This window comes from Geospiza fortis, unplaced genomic scaffold (assembly GCF_000277835.1).
Source record: "Geospiza fortis unplaced genomic scaffold, GeoFor_1.0 scaffold121, whole genome shotgun sequence".
Classification (NCBI taxonomy): Eukaryota; Metazoa; Chordata; class Aves; order Passeriformes; family Thraupidae; genus Geospiza; species Geospiza fortis.
Genome location: NW_005054346.1, coordinates 2,598,220 through 2,618,979, shown reverse-complemented (window position 1 = coordinate 2,618,979; position 20,760 = coordinate 2,598,220). Strand labels below are relative to the sequence as shown.

At 39.9% G+C, this 20,760-nt stretch overlaps 2 protein-coding genes, 1 long non-coding RNA gene and 1 other non-coding gene across 7 annotated transcripts; 1 reads left to right on the top strand and 3 right to left on the bottom strand.

Annotated features, from left to right (window-relative positions):
* Positions 1-1,494: 1,494 nt before the first annotated feature.
* MCMDC2 (minichromosome maintenance domain containing 2) lies at positions 1,495-11,064 on the top strand. The gene is made up of 14 exons (XM_005423036.3): positions 1,495-1,615; positions 1,702-1,832; positions 1,924-1,983; positions 2,300-2,495; positions 3,447-3,569; positions 3,736-3,843; positions 5,101-5,229; positions 5,749-5,980; positions 7,653-7,858; positions 8,171-8,337; positions 8,679-8,855; positions 9,583-9,725; positions 10,248-10,357; positions 10,816-11,064. Exons 1-14 carry the CDS (start codon positions 1,516-1,518, stop codon positions 10,980-10,982), a joined length of 2,049 nt encoding a protein of 682 aa, XP_005423093.1. The 5' UTR covers positions 1,495-1,515; the 3' UTR covers positions 10,983-11,064.
* Positions 11,065-12,055: 991 nt separating this feature from the next.
* Positions 12,056-15,331, bottom strand: LOC115948081. 4 transcript variants are annotated; one of them, XR_004081934.1, is made up of 4 exons: positions 15,204-15,331; positions 13,728-13,834; positions 12,807-12,912; positions 12,056-12,394 (listed from the first exon to the last, which is right to left on the bottom strand). It is a non-coding gene; the product is annotated as an uncharacterized LOC115948081 (long non-coding RNA). The 4 variants fall into 4 exon arrangements; XR_004081936.1 differs by having other exon boundaries at positions 13,728-13,838; positions 15,216-15,330; XR_004081935.1 differs by having other exon boundaries at positions 13,728-13,838; positions 15,204-15,326.
* On the bottom strand, positions 12,465-12,543 carry LOC115948085. Its single transcript, XR_004081943.1, has one exon. It is a non-coding gene; the product is annotated as a small nucleolar RNA SNORD87 (small nucleolar RNA).
* A 2,003-nt stretch (positions 15,332-17,334) lies between the features above and the next one.
* TCF24 (transcription factor 24) lies at positions 17,335-20,760 on the bottom strand (the record flags this gene model as incomplete). The annotated part of the gene is made up of 2 exons (XM_031058626.1): positions 17,335-18,344; positions 20,521-20,760. Coding segments are annotated over 2 exons (354 nt in total), but the record flags the coding sequence as incomplete, so codon positions are not given.

Here is a 20,760-nt window from a genome sequence, read left to right as displayed (position 1 = left end):
GCTGCTGCAGACCCGGCAGCGCCGGGGGAGGACGGGGCGCGGGAAGCCTGGTGAACAGCTGGTGGGGAGGTCTGTGAGGCAGGGGTGCCGGTGGCATGGAAACTGAAGCCAGGCAGGAGTTGCTGATGGGCCGAGTCACACCTGAAGTGGGGTTAGCTGGCTGTGGGGACACTGGTGAAGACCATCACCCTGGTCAGGCTTTATTTTCCGAAGCTTAGGTGCTGGCTGCTCAGTGCACAATGAGCGGGGCCATAGCTCAGTCCTTCCTATCATATGTGGTGTCCAGCCAGGGTAACACAGGATCCAGGGAGATAGTGGATCTATGTGTGTACATTTCTTTAGGCCCTTCTTGCTAAAGGGATGGAATAGTTCTTGTGCAGGAGTAATCCCAGAGATACTGGGGGGGAATCCCTATTACAAATTGTCTTTTAACTGGTGCCTTTTATTTGTTACTTCAGGCATTAAACACATTTCAGCCCACAGTGTACAGGTTTCAGGCCACAGGGTTTACGCTGCTGCCACACTGAAGTTGTGCTGGAATCTGGTTACTCCTCTTGGATGTTGATCTGTTTGTCCTCCCAAAGTAATTTCTGTAAACTCCTACAGGGAATCTCTCACATGCTGTGAGCTTTGATCCCTCATCACCTCAGTAATTCCATGTCCTATCCTTTACCAGGTAGCTAAGTCATATTTTTGAAGAGTCTAGTGTTGTTTCATATTGGTTGTCTACAGAGAGAACTAAGGACATTTTGCAGAAGAAAATATGAACGACATTGAAACAGATGCATATATACAAAATACCATATTTTGGCCTTAGTAATTCTCCTTCCAAATTCTGCAAAGTAGTGCTTCATGGTACAAAACTGTAGTCTTAAAAAAAATAGAAAGAGATGTGGGTAATACACAATGAAAACCTCGCAAAAGAGCAAGGTCATCCTCCAAACCAAAACTGTAGTTGTAAAAGCTTTGCCAGTGGGAATCAGAATTGAATGTCTGTGTACATGCATGGAAGTAAGTGCAAGATCAGCACCTTAAGTAGGTGCTGCAGGAGATCACAGCAGGGTAGGAAAGTCAGATTTTAAGAAAAGGGATGTTGCCCAGTTTTAAACTTTTAACAGCTATGACCAGCTTCTCAAATAAAAGAGATAAAATTTGAAGTCTTACTTTTGATAGACTGATTATAAAATCTGCAGGGGGGGTTAAATTAAACAGACACTTTAATTTCATGGTTTAGGGAATGAGGAGAGTGAAATAATTCACCAAGGAAATGAAAACACTAGAGCATTCTTCCGAAATTTACTCTAGAAATACAGTATGTGTCAGTCATTGGAAAGAGCTTTGAACTGAATTTTAAAAATCCTTCAAGAATTGCCTAGCTTGAAAAAGAGACTATTTTAATTTTGTGTGGCTTTGTTAGTATGTTCCTTTATTGTTACTGTTATAGCATGGCCATTGCTATCATAATTTCTTCATGATTTATTCCCACAGCTGGATCAAGTGTACAGATCTTGGAAGATGGATCCTGAAATACAGAAAATGAGGGAAGTTGTCCTTGTCTACCTTGACAGAAGTGGTGGCCTTCAGAAATTTGTGCATGATTGTAAAAAATATAATGGTATTACTCAATACATAGTCTGTTGAATTGATACATAAGGTTATGTTAACAAATCCATTACTTTAAAATACTTTTTGTTCTTACAGACTCAAAACAAAGTTATGCTGTTTATCGTTTCATTATTTCAATTAATCCATCTGACATTGCTGAATTGGATGCAACTCTTGGAAACTATATTCTTCATAATCCCCTACAAGCTGCACAGATTTTTCAGTCAGTAAGTGTATAACAGATGAATAGGCAAAAGTGCATCATCTGCATTTTAACAAGATTTTCCTTTCTTAAATGAAGTTATTTTTCCATCACAGGTATGCTTCGTAGCTATTAAGACACTGTCATTAATTGAACAATTGCAGACAGAAGCCCAGGTGAGTCTGCATTGGTTTTCTCCATTTAGATCTTGAATCTTCTAAATATAGTGAAATATTAACAAATATCATTGTATTAAATTTTCATTTTTCCTTTGGTTGTAGTATTATTTGAATTATTAATAATTAAAAATAGCTGGAAGTCTCACCCTACCACATTGCAATTGTGAGGTTAATTAATATGAAACCTAGTTACTCTTAATGTGTTTCTGAAATTTTTTAAGTTATGTATCACATTGTGTGTTTGTCCATAAAAAGTAAAGCAGTTGTAAATAAAAATATGTTTTTATATTAATGTTATTGTGTCTCTTGCTAGATCAGTATATTGCTGAAACCAACACATTTGCCACCTTTACCGAGTTATGTTCTGAGTCTTTCTGCATATCCCTTTAATTACACATCTCAAAGATTTTATATGTCTGAAGGGATAGTGATTGCAATGGGAACTGTAACAAAATACACACAAGGAGCAAGATTTCTTTGTACTGAGGAAACCTGTCCATTCTCTGAAGGTAGTAAAAAATATAAAAATTAATCAGTACTATTTCAAAAGCTTTTAAATGAATTTGGTAATAAGACATTAAAAACCTAGCCTAACAGAATTATTTTCCTATATAGTTTTATTGCATATGCATAGATTTTTGTAATGAACACAGGAGGATTTTTGTTAATTGAAAGGAGTGGACTTGCTCAGCATTATTAAATGTTTTGAAAGAGCAGCTATGCCAGCAATCCCTTTTCCTAATGCTGAAGATAGTTTATAGGAGAAAACATAAGTCACCTGTATAACTTGAATATATTTAATACTTAAACAGCTTAATACTTAAATAACAGTAAAATATCTCAAAAGTAAATAAGCTAAACTAGTAACATACCATTTTCCTTGGAAACTGTTTGTCTATAAAAAACACCACAGAACAATATGCTTAAGTGGCTGGCAAAAGCTTCTAGCATAGAACAAGTGATGCTTTGATGAGTAGTTGACTTGTGTGGAACTACTGCTTTGGGTAGTATCACTGAACTGCTTGCAACATTGCAGAAAGGCCCTAAGTACTTTCAATGCTGGTTTTTTGCTGCTTCTGTAAGAGACCACACAGTTATAAAAGAGATGCAAAATCCAGAGTTTGGAGACTGCAGTTTAAGTCACCCAGATATCTTAAAGAGGACACGTACCTCTAATAGTGACTATCCATATCCCATGTCGTTCCCACGGCAGGCAGAAGCCGCAGTGGCTCAGTCCTCAAGAAAGCCTGGCCAGGCTGTTCGTCTTGGGAATGTGCAGTGGGAAACTGCCATCTCGTGGCCAAACACAATAAATCACATGGATTATTTTAGTGCCATATGTAAGGGAGGCTCATCTGAAGAAGCACATAATAAATTTAGAATTTCACTGTCCAGTATTTTAATTTAATGCCCTCCTTTTAAATGGTTGGTAAATTATTAAATTATTACCCTTTTTTTAGGGTTTAGGTGCATCAGAGTGCATTGTCCTGGAGCTACAGAGTCTGCTACAGTGAGGACTGATTTTGTGTGTAGCTTGTGTTCTTCACCATTGCAGGAAGACATGAAATTTAGAGTACTTGGTGGTAGGATCTATGTAATCTTACTTTTAGATCTGGTAGTTTCCTACTTCTGTTATATAATAAGTAAACAAAATATTTAAGTGGAAAAAGTCCACTTAAAATACACCAGTCTTTTAAAAAGAGATGTTTTCAAGAGAATTAACCTTTTTCTTTGCCTTTGTTTTGAAAGATAAACAAGTAGTTGAAATGATTGATGCTAAAATTCTGAATGCTTTGAAAGGATATTCCATTGATAAATCACATTTTAGGATTCAGGCATTTACATTGTTCTTGAGAGGTAAGCTGAAGTTTGGAGTTCTGTCAAAAATGTTTTAGAATTGATCTATAATAATCCCTTGCAATTGTAGCTCGATTTTTTTTTTTTGCTAAAATTGTGAAAGTAATAATTCATATTGCAGTTCTTTCTGTACTCCCCCCCTTAATTTTATAAAATTAGCTAGGTGACAAAGCAGTGTGCACAGGTGATTGCAGAGTGTACATAGCAAAATTCTTGTGTCACTTTTACACCTCCATTTAGTTAAAATCCCATGCCCAGCTCAGCAGTGTCTTATTATAACTGTTGCTTGTTTTTTCTTCCTTTCTACTTCCTTTGGTCATGATGTTCTGTACTAACTTCATGTATATTTAACATCCTTACTCAATCTAGCTATTTTCCACATTCCATCAGGATTTTTGGCTTCTACTACCACTACCATCCACCACAAACATTAAGTGATTTCTAATGTTAATATGCAACTAAAATCACAACTCAGCAACCTACTTCCATTAATTCTTAAAAATACCCCAAACAAACACAGAGACAAACAACCAAAAATCCTCATCCATTCCAAAAGCCTAGGGAATTATATGGTTCATTTATTGAAAACTAAATAGAAAGGACTAGTAGTACTAAAATTATAATAAAAAATTATAGAACAATCTATGATCAAGATACTGAGGGTTGCATGCAGTAAATTTCTGCTGGCTCTAGTGCTCAGTGTGGTTACAGTGTTTCTCAGGCTGAAATTGAGATCTGGTTCGATCTAATTCTCATTTTCAAAAAATAAATGGGATTTGGTTTCCTAAGGTGCACAAAAATATAAAGGTTCACAAAGCTATTTGTGGCTCTTTTTGAAATCTGTGCAGTTTGTATCTCCTTTTTATTGTGTTGGGTTTTTTCTCTGACATTTTATAGGACAGTGACTCATAATGGTGATGCCACAAACTTCAGAATAGGAAATATACTTGCAAAACACTATTCATTTTCTCTTCAATGCAGGACTAAATGCATTGTCCATCTTCTTTATCATGAAATCTATTTTCCCTAACCTGGTGTGCCTTCCTTATCTTTTGCACTAAATAATTAAAATTGTATGTTTCATTTTATTCCAGTCCATTATCAATCTGGCCTCCAGCTGTTTTGTGCCAATGTTAAATCATAAAATTAAATATTCAGAATGTGTAGAAGTTTTCTGACTATGTCTTTAAAACTGTTTCTATGCCCTAATACATCTGTAGCTTTGCCCCCCTGCAGTTAGTTTTTTATTATTTGCAGATGAACTGGTCAATAAAATGACAATAGGAAACCACTACAGGATTATGGGAATTCCAGCTTGTGTACAAAATGGCCTACAAATGACTGCATGTATAGAAGTCAATAGTGTACAGCTCTATAAACCAAATGGTAAGAAAGTTCCATTTAAAATTGACTATAACAGTGGAAAACCTCCTAGAAAAAAAATCTTGCTAATTGGTAGTTTTTTATTATCTAGAGGTCCAGAGTACAAAACCACTCAGGGACTTTCCTCTTACAGCCTGAAATGTGTAGTTGCTGTTATTTGAGAGTATCTGCTTTTGCCTGATTTCCATGCATTGAGAAATTCCCTAATTATGTAGTAGTTCTTCAACTTCTCTTTCCACCTTCTCCTATCCATTGGCAAGTACTTTGTAATCATATAAAATGAACCTGATATTTCAGTTTGTTTTTCCTTTCTTACTGCATCAATTCTTACAGATCATGTCTGCCACCTTTTTAGAAGTAAAATTAACAGTGTCAGATGCTTACATTCTGAATTTGTGCTTACTATAAAGGTATATTTGTTCTTGGTAAGTTTTTGTATCAAGACTCCAATGGTGATTTGTTCTAACTTACCTGCATAGGCCTCTTTAATGTGTTTGTTCACCTGTACTTTGTTTCCATTAGGTCCTTCTTTTGTCAGTGAGAATTTTAAGTATCTGCTCTCACTGACTTCAAATTCATGCTGGAGGTTTACTGCTGTCCTGGCCAACATCTTTGCTTCTCAAGTTGTTCCACCAGGCACTTACAATACTCTTAAACTTGCAATATTGCTGAGTCTAGTACAGACATGTGAAAAAGAAAATACAGATTATCTGGATCTCTTGATTATGACAAGTGACCCACTAGTAATTGACAGGTAAAGAGATTCCTTTTTTTCCACAGAAATTAGAATTTAAAGTCTAGTCTTTTTAAAGATAATAGGATTGGTCTGACATGAAAAGCTACAGACTTTATTTTAAAAGAATAAACAAGGCTCCAACCTAGTTAAATACTCAATTTTTATTCCTTGGACATTTTTCTTTCACATCGTAACTAGATCAGAACTTCATTAATTATAAAACCTCCTAAAACTCTTGTAAGATTACAGTAAAAATTTAACACCAGCACTGTTTTGCAGAGTTCAAATAAAAGCTCATTCCTCTGAAATCAAAAGTGAAGGCTGTCCCAGAAGCTGGTAACAAAAAAAAAGGGCTCAACTTTTCAAACCTTGTGTCACTATAAGCTCTCTCATCACTGATTCCCAGCTATTGGCCTTTTGAATAAATAACCAGTGTATAAATAGATACTTATGTTTTTATCTCTTTTTCATAAAAACCATTCAAGTAAGGTATCAGAACTCACATGCATCTTTACATATAATCATAAATCTGCTTGTTGTTGCCTTTAAATATTTTTCACTATGCATTTTATGTATTTACCTACTCATGCACAATAAACTGTTAACACAATTTTACATACACTGCAGAAAAGTACAATATGCTCAGATTTACATTAATTTAACCAAAATCACTTTCTCCTGTCAAGATCTCTGACTCAAGATCTCTGACAGGGGCATGAATTTTATTTTCATTTGGAATTTATTCAACCAATTCACTAATATATTTTGTTGTGAAAAAAATCCCAAAACTTTGACCTTTTAAAAATTTAGTTGTAGGAATTAGTTCAAATTTTTTAAAACATGAACTGCAAGATTTCTTTTTTTCACAGGTTAAGATTAAGATTTCTTAAGACAAACAGCAGCTCTGTGTTTTGAGAATCAAAACATCTGGTTAATATTAAAACAGTTGCACACTGTAAATCATGATCAGTATTGTAATTTGTACTATCCTGCATATGCACAGTATTCACTATCAGCAGCCTGTCAAAGTAGGCATTTCCTACATATTTCCATTGCTGCAATACCCTAGTTACTAATTCTTATTAATTTTACTTACTAATTTTCTCTCAGGTCATTATAGTGGGGCAAACCATGCTCTGACATCTTAAAATCATTAAGAAGCTTTGATTGTGGAACCAGACAGACAATTTGCAACTTCTCTGTGCCAAAGAACATAGTACAGGGGATGAAAAAGGTTTTTCATACCCTCTTCCTCCAAAAGAATTGGAGGGGAGCGTGTAACTCAGAAAGGCAGAGCTTACAGGTTCCAGCCTTTTCATTTTTCCCAGATGGCCAGAATTACTAATCCTCTAAAATTTTAAATCACTGGAAAAGTTTCTGTAGAATAGAAAGGGAAGTTAACAATGTGGGGTTAAATTACAAGACGTCTTTGATTTCCTAGGATTTACTTCTGGAACCCATGATTTGCCTTATGTTTAATCCATAAGAAACAGCGTCTTGATGACAGCTGTTAGAAAACAGGCATGAACCTTTTGTATTTAAAGTTAAACAGTTAGTTTTTGATGCTGGTTTCATGTTAAGGATTTTTTGTTGTTGTTGTTGCTTCTAAGTGAGTCTTAATGCTTATCAAGTTTTTTTAGAAGTTAATAATTTAACAATTTATGACTGACACAATTATTTAATCCTCCAGGCTTCTGAATTACAGCTTATGTCTTCTGCCCCGTGGCATACGACACCCACCTTCCAGTGACATTTTCCCTTCTGTGTCCAAAGATAAATATGGAACTGGAAGTGCCAGTATTCAAGCCTGCAGCACTGTGCTGGCCAAGGGTGGCATCTGTTACATCGGAGACTTAAGTTCATATAAAAAGGATAAACTTGAACTTCTACAGTCTGGTAATCTCCCACTCCTAACAAATGAGGGGACAGAACTAAACAATATGCAGATTTAGATTTAAGGCTAGGTTTGTTCCCCAGCTTATGGCCGTCAAATGCTGCAAAAATCTGTACACTGTTTTTAATGGGTCTGTGTAGGACACAAGGACAAAAAAGCCAAGGTCCTGTAAACTTAAATCTGCTACACTACAGACATTCATTAATCATAATTCAGCAAAATCATAATCATGACTGATTTCAGATGTGTGTGGGACTAGAATTTATAGCTAAGCTAAATCCATCACGTAACTGATGAATTTTGTCTTATCCTAGTGCTAGAGAGCAGAACAACAACAGTATTTATTCCTGGGAAGAAGTATGGAGAAGAGGCTGACCAACAAGTCACTGTTTCAGTTCAGACCAACTTTTGGTCCTTTGTAGATGTGGACTCTTCCTCAAAGAAACATATACAAAAGGAGAACTTTCTAATAGGACAGATGGTAAAGCACATGCCTTGTTCTGAGAGGAACTGTGCTATAGCTGTCACTGGTGTTTATCTCCACCAATAAAATAATGAAAGCATTAAAACTTGTTAGTAATTCCCAGAAAGTCACAATTTAAGTAACTTTAAATCAAGTATCTTCTAAAATGAGATAGCTTTCCCAAAAAAGTAGGCGTCATTCAAACAACATTTTACCAAATAGTACAGGTAATTCATTAGATAATCTTGCAGTATAAGTGGATGTAGGATATTTCAGATATAAAACATTGTGATGCTTCTACAAGTCAAAAGCCCAAAATAAAGATGTAGATGTTTTCTTTCTGTGGATCTTTTCTTTAGGATGTGAGTTTGATTCCAGTTAACCTTGTAGATGGTTTTGGGCTCTTGATCTACAATGAGTTTCCTTCCTGTCGCCTGTCTTCTCCTGTTGTACATCACACCTTGAAAAAAGCCATTAATCCTGAAGCTATGCTGTACAAAGTTTCACAGCAGTTCAGAACACAGGACTACGAGGAGGTAACAAATTATACACAATAATTTAGAATTGCATTATATTTGTGAATATCATACTGGGTTTGGCATCAGAAAGTTCTCTCTGCTGTCTGCTTACTTTTAATACTCACTTTCTGCCCTTTCCCCCACCATATTTACACTAGCACTCTTAGGATCATTGACAAAAGCAGCTTCAGATCTTGAAAAGGGTCAGTATAATACAGTTTGAGCTTGTTTCTGGAAAACATACTAAGTTAACATTCATATGACAACAGATCTCCAGTATCTGTTTTTGACCAAAAAGTTTACAAGCAGTCGTAGAAGTTAATATTCCATTCTAATTAAATTGTCAATATCTGCAGCATAACTAACAGATGATTCCCCTATGGAAGTGTTCAAGGCTAGGCTGAATGGGGCTCTGAGCCACCTGGTCTAGTGGAAAGTAAAGTTGGAGGGTTCCAACAGAGTATGGGAGTCCATTGGAGTAAAGTTGGAATGGGACAACCTTTAAGGTCCCTTCCGACCCAAACCATTCTATAATTTTGTTTACTGTCCAAGATGTGTCATTATTATCCTTCATGTTTTTCTTATTCAGTATAGCCAAATGGTGACAACTGTCTTTACTAGTAAAGCTATTTGTAGAATATTGTCCAGCCTGTATTACTATGCCAGTGGTATATTAAAAAGTGGGAAAAAAAGGTCAATTCCTTATTTTCCTGTTAAATATTTAAAGTTCATGCCCTCTCTCTAGTTTATTTTGTTTGCTAGGAATCTTCAAGTTGAACTGAGTTCAGAAGCAGAAAGTCTCATTCAGGGCTATTATCTTGCAAGTCGCAGGGTGAGAACAGATTCCATTCATGGATCAACATTATCAGCCTCTGCTCTAAAAATTCTGTATGTCCTACTTTCCATTTTCAAAGGGAAATTGTGCTAATCTGCTCAGGAGCTTGTTTAATAAAAAGCTGCAAACGATTCATGTTTTGAAAAGTTCAAGCATAAATCTTCCTATTTATGAATACAATTTATTTTATATATTGACACTGTTAAAAGAAACCCAAGTTCAAACAACTTTGCCATGCAAAACAAAAAACCAAAAAACAAAAACCAGCTATTTACAAAACATGTATCATTATTGAAGCTATCTAGGAAAAAAAAAATATTTAAATATGTAGAGCTTTATTATGGGAGCAAAAAAATAGTATTCATGGATAACATGCCAAGTTTCACTTTTTAGCACAAGAAGTTCATGCATATGTATTTTGTCAGTGGTAAGTGTAACTGCACAGCTGAAGTATGAAAAAAACCACCCCAGTGTTAACTTTTAATTTATACAAGTGCTTGATACAGGGCAGTACACATTGCATTCATGCTTGCAGTTACTTTTTTATTTCTGACATGCCTGTATTGATCTCTTAGGATTTCCCTGGCTAAGGCTCATGCCAAGCTCAGTTTAAGGCAGAGAGTACTTGAGGAAGATGCAGTGATTGCCATCTTGTTACTGGAGTCATCGCTGACCCTAAAACATGGTAAATAATGCACAACAGTTCCTTAGGCTTGGGTGCATCACTGTCACATTTGTCAGTCTGAACAAATTCTACATCCATTGACTGCAATAGCAGGTAATTTCAAATCAAAACCCAGAACTTCCACTGCTGAGGACTGGTACTGGAGAAGTCTGTCAGTTTGTCTCAGTGCTGTACATAACGAGGCCACAGGCCAGCACCAAGTCTGTCCTTCATACTGGTTTATTTAAGGCATTGCTCTTCTAACACTGGCTCAGGTTAAACTAAGGACAGATTTCCCTCCCTGGGGAAAGCAAAAACATTGTTGATTAAGCATCAGTCATTATTTCACACACAGATTTGGAAGCAAGGTAAGAATTATGATCTAGGATTGCATTGCTATGTAATTTGCATCACAGCTTTTTTCCCCCCAAAGTACTGGCAAATACCAAGTCTTACAGCTTAATTTCTTCTTTGCCTAGGCACATCTCCACTATGTGTGGCACCAAATCCTGTATTTCCATTTGATCTCAGCGATGAAAACTCCCTGCAACAGAGAGATATTTACCTCATGCAGTGCCACCATCAACTGCTGAAGTTTATTTCTGCCTATAGCCCAGGAATTCACATTAACACTAATGAAGAGTAAAAACTCCACTCTAAGTAAAGCCTGAGGCTTTGGTTTTTTGAGAGGCTGCAGTTAGAAATCCAAAATTACTAAAAACTTAGAAGATAGTTCAGTGATGTTTTACCAAGGAATAAAGCATAGCAGACAGGACTTGAATTAAAAGTTTTGTGAGTTATTTGAAGGCAGGAGGGATGTCTTCATCCTGGAAAGCCATGGCTTCAGAATACAGTCCCAACCAGAACTTCTTTTCCTAGCTACCACTCTCCATTTACAGCTAAGCAAGGAGTAGTTTAGGATTCAGGATTTTTAATAAGACTACAACTATAAATTAAACCACCAGTTCGGATTTTAGTGTTTCATTTCAGCCACCTGAATTCTGCAGTTTTTCTTGTTGCTTCCTTTCAAATGTATCACCCACATGGTTAAACTATGAAAAGAAGATTTTTAATGTTCTTAAAACTCCTTAAGTCAGTCTTTACTTATTCATGGTGTATAGATTGTAAAATATATAAAAGTATTATCATACTGCTTCATGTTCCGTGTCTTTTTTCAGACTACAGCAACATGAGATTAGACAAGGATGCCAGATGCTCCTGCAGCCAAAACCCAAACAAAACAAAAAAGCCTACAAAATAAACCACAAATGAAACCCACCAAACCACCCCAATCTGCAAAACCCAATGTTTCTATATTATTTTATAGACTGCAGGGGATAGTAGTGGTACAGTTAGGTAAAAGAATATTAGACAACCTGGTAGGCAGGTAGCTCAATGAGTTCAGCTCTACCTCACTGTAAAAACAAATAAAGAATGTGTGGTAGGAGGTGGTGTTTGGAGCATCCTATGTTTCCCCAGCTACGGGCTTTCCTGTGTTTCATCTTCCTAGTAAGGATATAGCACTAGGCATAATCCTCAGCAAGCCTTGCATCCAAGAGATACACCGTAAACAAAAAGCTGCAGTAAAATTGTCCAGACTTCTGTCAAATCTGGACAAGCTGAATAATTAAGGCTTGTGTTACTCATACCCAGGATACCATCCAGCAGGATCAGAGTGCTATTGCTCCCACAGCCTCAACAAAAAAATAAGCTACTGAAAACAGAAATCCAAGATTTTATTCATACCCACTATTGACACTGTAAACGCTCATTTAGACAACACAAGTTTTCTCACATTTTAGTCTTTGCCTTATTCACTTTTGATCCATTTATTTGATACACTCAAAATTGATACTAAGATCTCAGACTGCCCAGCAGGCTGCTTCTCTTTCTAGAGAGACATTCTACCCTGCATTTCATTCCAGGATTATTCATTTTCAGTGAACAGCTACTCCCTGCTGCACTATGGAACCAAGCAGGATTTCTGACAAGCAGGAAGGACAATGGAAGCATTTCCAAGTGCATTAGAATTCCACATTCCAGGCTGCTGTTTTCAAGCTAAGAACAATAACAAAAATGAGTTAGTTTCCTGTACCCTTAATTAATCTTACACAAAGGTATTACACTCACTGGCATTTCAGATCTCAAGATACACATCAAAAAACATTCAGATGGGTAAACGGCAAAAGTCTCATCATTATGCCAGAAAAATTACTCTTTAAGGGTAGACTGAAATAGAATTCCTTTATAAATCACCATTTTTGAGAAGCAATGTTAAGGGGTTTTCTGCAGAAAGAGCACAACATTTTATCCTTGCTTCTCCCCAGTTTCTCCCATGAGCTCTTGAAAATTAGTAGATTTGTAGCAGTACAAGGAAAGGGTGGTAGCCAACATGGCCAGTACAGGCTTTCCCTGGATGGCAGTACAGCCTGCAGGAGCCGAGCACTGTGACTGTAAAAAAACAACTGACCTCCTTAAACACCCACACTTCCACAAGTGGGTAGTGGACTCTCCTGTTGGCCCTATGTGGACACACAAGGCTGGGAGGTGGTGGTGGTCATCTGATGTCACAGAACCTTGGAAAAAAAGATATAAAATCAGAAATGACAGGAGCAAATCAAAGTGGAAAACCCTACTGATTAGCTGGCACATCAGATATACAACACTGCTCATCACAACATTCAGTTGGGTAAACGGCAAAGGGTCATCATCACTATGCCAGCAGTTTCCTGCCTATGTAAGGCTGCTTTTTCCAGGTACTAACTACAAGGGAATTGGTTAAGTTTGTCTCAAGAGTTATACTTCCATAAACTGAAGCAGAGCCTTGATTTTAACTGCTAAGAACAGAACAGATTGAGTACAACCAAGAGAAAAACAGCTCTGTTTGGGCACAAAATGCAGGCCCCTTTCCTTACATTCAAGCCCCAGATGCCAAGTATCTTTCTACAGGTAAATCTCACTACCACAACCACCTTTCCCTTTGGAATATAATCCAAGATTGACACAGTTGAAGTGCCAGCACGGATTGTGATCTGAACATACGGTTGTTCGCTTAATTCTCTCCGTATCAGCTAACACCCATGAATTCTTCTAATCAGAAGTCATGTTTCCCCAGTTAAAAACTAGCTTCTGTGATACAAGCCTCTCCCTTTTGACTCCTCTGGGATTCTGGGATTGCACCTGCTTTGTTCTGGGGAGCAAGTCTTAGGAGATTTTATAGCTGCCATAATACCTTTTGTTAAGGTTTCAATCTCTTAACCCTACATACAATCAAATTTCTCTTTTTTCCATCTGTAAGGGACTTTGCAAGCCATTAAGCAGCTTCAGAACTCTTGATCTGGATTTCATTATGCTTCCCTCAACATCTTTAAGTACAGTTAGAAATACTTACTTCTGTAGCTCCAGAATTCACGTGGCATCTTTCTGCTTGCAAGGCATGGCAGAGTCCAGACTGAGGATTCCCAAAGCCAGCAACAAACTCATCTTGAGCTTCACTTTCTGCCTAAAACAATGAAAAGATGTTTGATTCAGAGCTCCACTGCTGAGCCAGCAGCAGAAAGCATTAACACTTCTTTGAGAACAGTAAGCCAGTCCAAAAAACAGGAACCCCATGCTCTCCTTGTAATTACCTGGGACAGAGCATAAGCTGAGATCAAGGTTAAGCAGAGGCATGACCATTTTCCTAAAAAGCTCCATTGTGAGGAATGACTAATTGCAGGACAAGTACAGTGCTCCTAATGACCAGCCATGCTGGGGAACTCGCTGATGTTTTACCACCAGTTGAACTGAGGTCAGCACTCACACCACAGTCTGTAATGCAGCAGAACATTATCCCAGAGGCTGCTGATACTCCTGGGGCCCTGTCCCTGCCAGACCCCACCAGTTTGGATCCGTGCCTATAACCTAAACAAGGGCATAGTCTGGGTCACCTCACAGCCCTTGCCCAATTCCCTAAAGGATAAAAAAAGGTAATTTATCTTTTGAATTATGACAGGCATTTGCTGATGAAAACGATCTGTCAGCAAAACCAAGTGTCTCTGAATGTCCAATCTGTCATTCCTTTGAAGACTTGATGAGCCAAGAGACAGCTCCAAGTAACCACCACGTGGCACTCAGTAATTAGGTCCATCTTGGTTTCCCACGACACCGGCTCTCCTGGGCATCCTGTGGCTGGAGTGTCAGCCTGAACCGCGCCACCCCAGTGCCCAGGGGAACACAGGCACAGCCACAGCAGCGTGACGATCACTCCTCTTTCAAGCGACAGCTTTGGCTGTTTAAAATAGCACCTGAAACCATCCCTGCAGTTCCTGAGATTACAGCCATTGCTTTGACCTGCCATGTCAAAAAATCCCGATTTCTCACATTAACCACCCGGGAGCAATTCTAATTCCTCTGAGAAGGGCAGAAATCACTCGACTGTTCAGACGAGCACATGTCTGGAGTGCCGAGCAGGACTTGCTCCAAGGAGCACGGCGGGGGTCGAGCGGCTGAGGAATCACACGGATCGCTGCGGATCCACACGGCGGGATCACAGAACCACAGAACGTTAAAGGTGTGGAACGGACCTCAGCGATCATCCAGTCCCAACCCTTTCCCGCCACGGGCAGGGACACCGCCCACTAGACCGGACTGCTCAAGGCCTTATCCAGCCCGGCTCTACACGCCACCATGGCTTGGGGCACTCACAACCTTCCTGTTCCAGAGGCCTCACCACCCTCACAGTAAGGAATTTCCTCCAATACCCAACCCAAATTTCCCGTCTTTCAATTTGTACTCATCAGACTCGGCGGCCGCTCCCACGCCCGAGGCCGGGGCACGGCGGGACGGCTCCCAAGCCACGGATCAGCACGGGCACGTCCCACCCCACCGAGGCACGCACCCCGGCTGGAGGCGGGCAGGCGCGGCCGATCCAGCTCCGGCTCCCTCGGAAAGGGAAAGGCCGATTCCCGCCGGGATCCCGCTAAATACGCAGCGCGCCGGGGCGGGGCGGGCACGGCGCCTTCCGGCTGCGCGCGCAGAGGGACACGGGGAGAGCTCGGGGGGCGGGGTTGGCATGGGAAGGGAAAAGAAAACAACACAACACAACACAATACAAAACAAAACAAAACGATGCGAGTGTGCAGGCGCTGCTGGAGTTCCGGCTGCGAGCAGCCCGGAGGGGAGGTCCCTGCATCTGCTGGTTCCTGCCTCTGCTGTGGCCGCGGGAAATTCACCTGTCCCATCCCTCAGAGGGAAAAACTGTTATGAGAATGACCTAAGTTTGCCGAGATCTTTTAGCTTCCTCCACGAAGAATGCCAACTTTTGATAGCAGTGTATAAACATTTTACAGCACGTGCATATTCCTAGTGTTAAATGCCAAACTCTTGTGTTTCAGCACATGAGGATATGAACTGCTCCTAGGAAATGTAGCACTGGACCCAAACATCAGGTTTGAAGCAAGCAGGTTCAGAGGATCTGTTGTTATCCTGCTGTGTAAGTTTCTAGAAGATAAAAAGCTCTTGCCCTGGTTGAAGGGAGCGTGTTGCCTAAGCTGGTGTCTTCTGGAAGGAAAGGCATAATTCTGAGGCAGAATAAGCTATCTCAAGGAAAAAAAATCCTCATTCATAAATATGGGTAACTTCTTTATCACAGACATATTTTATGAAGAATCCTTTTGCTAGGATCTTTTCTCCTGAGAAGCTGAGAGGCCTCAGAAACGAACTGTTAACGATAATTATCTGCTGCTGTGGAATGCAACAGGTGCATCTTTGATTGGTCTCGTGTGGTTGTTTTTAATTAGTGGCCAATCACAGTCCAGCTGTCTCAGACTCTGGTCAGTCACAAGATTTTATTATTATTCCATTCCTTTCCTTGCTAGCCTTCTGATGAAATCCTTTCTTCTATTCTTCAGTATAGTTATAATTTTAACATAATATATATAATAAAATAATAAATCAGCCTTCTGAAACACAGAGTCAAGATTCTTGTCTCTTCCCTCGTCCTGGGACCCCTGCGAACACAACCACACTTCTTAACTGAAAAACTGCTGTTGTAATTTTGCATGTTCTTACAGGCCTGTAATAATTCCATAAAATGCTGAAAAAGTCTTGGGGATACAGCTACAGTAAGTAGCTAAAATGCTTGCTGCTCTGATTCTCTAGCTGCCTGCAGAGCATTGTCAATATTTAGTTGTAAATACTGCAGGGCTTGTGTAGAGCTCCAGATTTTACCATACTTTTTAAACAAAAGTTGTTCTTGGTAGTATTTTTGTTTTCCCTTTTTCCTAAATGTAATTTTAAAGTTTAAAGTCTTCAGAAAGGAGACAATATCTATAAATTCACAATATTATCATGTACAATGAGAAACTGATACAGGTCTTGCAGCTTGCTTGAGTCTGAGATGTATTCTCTGTGCCATCCATTCATAACTTTCCATGTTTTTAACTCTTATTGCTAAAGCATTTTTCATTTTTACAAATTCGACTAGGTTGGAAAAGACTACTGACTTCCTTTGAATGATCACCACCTTGTCAATTTGATAAACATACTAAGTGGCATTTCCTGACTTTCCTTGAGCAGCTCCAGGAATGGTGACTCCACCACCTCCCTGGGCAGCCCATTCCAATGCTTAGCAGCCCTTTCTTTGAAGAAATTCTTCCTGATGTCCAGCTGACCCCCTGCTTCTTGGTTACGCAGTCAGAATCTTTCAATGCCATTTAAAGGAATAAGCCTTTTAAAAACACTGAGGAATCTTTTAAATTTTTTTTCCTGTTCTTGAATACTGTCCTTTCCAGGTATATTATCTTGTTAAAAGCTCAGAATGCTGCAGGGGCAGTTGAGAGCTTCAGATTTTACCATACTGTTTTTATGAAAGTTGTTCTGGCTAATAATTTTGTTTTTCTAAATACAATTTTTAAATTTAAACCATGAAGCTTTCAGAAAGAAGACAGCATCTATAAATTTAGAATATTATCATGTACAATGAGAAACTGATAACAGATTTTGCAACTCAAAGTATATAATATTCACTGAATAATATTTAATAGAACATTTACCTCAGCAATAACAAACCATATGAGAAGTACAGTGTTTTACAGAACAGATATAACAGATGACATTTGTGCATGTACTTTCACCTTTTTTCTTGCCTAAATACCGATGTTTAAGTGAACAAGCCAACACTTTGGGTTCACCTGCTCCAACATGTGAACCCCTTAAAAGAAATGAGCCATGGTGTGGTGAGCAGGCAGGTGGCTGTGCCGGGGGAGCAAGCACAGCCTGAGCCCTGTGTAACATGCAGCACAGTCCTGGGGTGGGTACAAGCAGTGCCCAAATTGCAGCACTCTGAGCAGGAGGGACAGGTCTCTCTCAGCACATTTTTACTCCATGAACATGCATTCATACTTCCAGCAATAGCTACAAACGTGTAGGACTCTCCGATGGCTGGAGCCCTGACCTGACAGCTGCCGTCAGGGGATTTCTGCCATCGGCTTTAAGCAGTGGAGAAAGTCTGTGTGGGATTACAGTTGCTATTTTTAGCCTTGCCCTTCTCTTTTCACCCAAGCCTGTTTTGCCCTGTACTTGGCCATTAGCACGTAACTCCTCCTCTCTTTTCTCACAGCGCTTGTCCTAGAGAGGACAAGGATACTTGACTCTGCTGGCAGCTCTTTGCTGCTGCTGCTCGGATTGGTGCTGCTGGAGTCACCACCGGCTCCCCCTCATTCAAATCCAGCAGTGACAGAAACCAATGATGTGTCACGTCAACTTAATGAGGTATTAATTACATTTAAGAATCAATTCCTTCTCCTCTACAAACAGCATTTCAGGAATTACAGTTTGTCTGTAGATACTGTTTTTTTAACTTAAATATATATTTATATAAGGTGTAATAAATAACCTTTTTTTTCAAGGGAGGTTAGATCTGTGAAGATGTTGATGTTTCCCCATGGTTTGCGCTGTCTCCTTGTGCCGAGTGAGTCAGAAACTGTCCCGTGGCTCCAATGTACAGCCTGGAACGCATGGGCCACTTCTGCAAGAGAGGAGACAAGCACAGCACTGAGACACCCGGGATCTCTGCACTCCAACTGCAGTTCTCAGCGGAGATTTGATGGAATCACAGTACAAGGAAATAGGAAACTCTTGCTATCACCAAACAGCTCCTGTTTTGTCATTCGATGGAAAAATGTTTGGAGCTTGTTTGGAGCTCAGCCTGGGTATTTGCTTTGGTAATTAATTGTGAGGCACAGCTCCCAACCCTGCCTTGCCAGTCAGCCAAGCTCAGTTTGTGTCATAGATGTTCTGTTAGTAGAATAAAACAAAGAATTCCTTCTCAAGGCATCAGGGATGCTACAGGGATCCACCTGCACCTGCAGAGATTGCAGCCCCATGTGCACACCCATCCCTGCTGGCTGGGCCCCAGAACACCACAGGGGCTGCTGCTGAAGGCTGTAAGCCTAAGGAAATTTAATGTAATTGCACCTTGGCAGTCTTCAGCACTCTCAGCATCTTGTTCTTATCAGAGGTGGATGCTTGAAGAGACAACTTGGATGCAAAAATACCTAAAATGCAGCCAGCGCGTTGTTCCAAAAGAATGCAGTTTTTTAAAGACTCTTTTGGGTACAGACTGGCATCTTTCCTGTGGGTAAAGGGCACTTAATACTGCAGATAAATCTCAGCTCTTCTGTTCAAAGACCTAAAGCAGCGGCATATTCTGACTTAGAAAGACTGTGTGATCTCATTCAGCAATTTCATTTCAAGTGTGATGTTAAGAGTTTGTCACCAATAAACCATCCAAGTTCAAAGTTATTAACCACATTTTTTCATTCAGTGTACACACAACTGTACTTGAATATTTAACTTTCCTCACTATTTGCATTTACTATGCTTAATCTATCAGCTTAGTTAAAGACTTTAAAGGTTGTCTCATATCCTGCGTTTTGGGGTTTTTGAAGCACATACTAGCATTTGACTGTGACACATTCATCAAATATATTCATAAAAAAATAATTGCTTTAGTGAATCCAGTATTACTCTCTTCCAGTAGCCTGGGAAATAGGCATCTGGATCATTTAACTGCTGTAATAACTATTCAAAAGTATTTTTCTGCCAGTAGTAATTGGCAGCTGGATAAAAAGTACCATGAGAGACCTGCGTCCTTTCACTCTGACCGAGGAAACTAACAGAAGCTGTTTTGAACTTATTTTGAAATACATGTATTTTTTTACTTAAATTATAGCCATCTTCTAATTGATATAGAGGTTTTGCTTTCTTTATGAGTCTGCTAATCATTTAAATGGCCTCAGAAGCCTACGTTCACATCATACTGTAAAATATAGCAACCAACATTGTGAACAAGGAACTCTCTGTGAATTAGGCACTTTTTAGAAATTAGAGATTACTTCACAAATTAATCTTAATTAAATCATTCTGAATTCAGACGCTTAAAAAGAAAAGCAAACACCCCAGTGCTCTAACTCACTCCCTGTGAGCAGAGCCAAAGAAAACACCCTGCAGCAGTGTCTGAGCCCCATCAGTCAGTGAGTGCTGCATTTGGAAACAGTTTCCAGCCCGCTCCTCTCCAAGAGCAGTTCCCCTTTCCCATCCCTTCTGCATCGCTGTGATTTTTTTCTGACAAAGGGAAGAGCATATACCAACCAGAGAAATGCTTCAGTAGAGCACTTTCATGGAGTAATTAACACATGGCTGGTAATTAACGCTGCTGTCGGCACTGTGCTGCCGGGGCAGCAGAACCAAGGCAGGCCCAGCCGTGGCTGGGTCACCACTGTGGGACAGTGTCACCTCACCTCATACACCCCTCACAGCTGTGGGACAGTGTTGGGACAATGTCACCTCACCACATACACCCCTCACAGCAGGATCCACTGGGTCCGTCAGGATCGCCAAGGTTTTCACACAGGGACCAGGAAGATGCAAGGACTCCAGTGGTGATGACCTTCACTTCCAAAAACCAGGTTTGGATCTACACGAGATTTGATATTTTGGTGCAAAGTTCCTGAAGCTGGAGGAACAGAGCTCCAAGATATTTCCATCAAACCCCAAAGACCTGGACACAGCAGTTAGTCCAGGCAGAACTTCCACGTAACACCATGGATGTATTTCCATGTAATACGTCATTTCAATGATGTGTCTGTGGCCAGTGTACTCACTCACTGACACAAGGTGGTGGCTGCCCCTCAGCTCCCTACCTTGACAGGGTGCAGGTACCCATCCCCGCGCAGGGTGCCCGGGCCCTCTCCCGGTGTCTCCTCCTCATCCTGCAGGCTGCGGGTGAGGTGCGCGATGTAGGTGGTGGCCAGGAGGAGCACATCCAGCTTGGAGAGCTTGGTGTCGGGCGGCACTGAGGGCAGGGTTTTCTGCAGCTGGAGGAAGGCGTGCCGCAGGGTCTGCACCCGGCTGCGCTCCCGGGCCGCGTTGGCGGCGGCGGG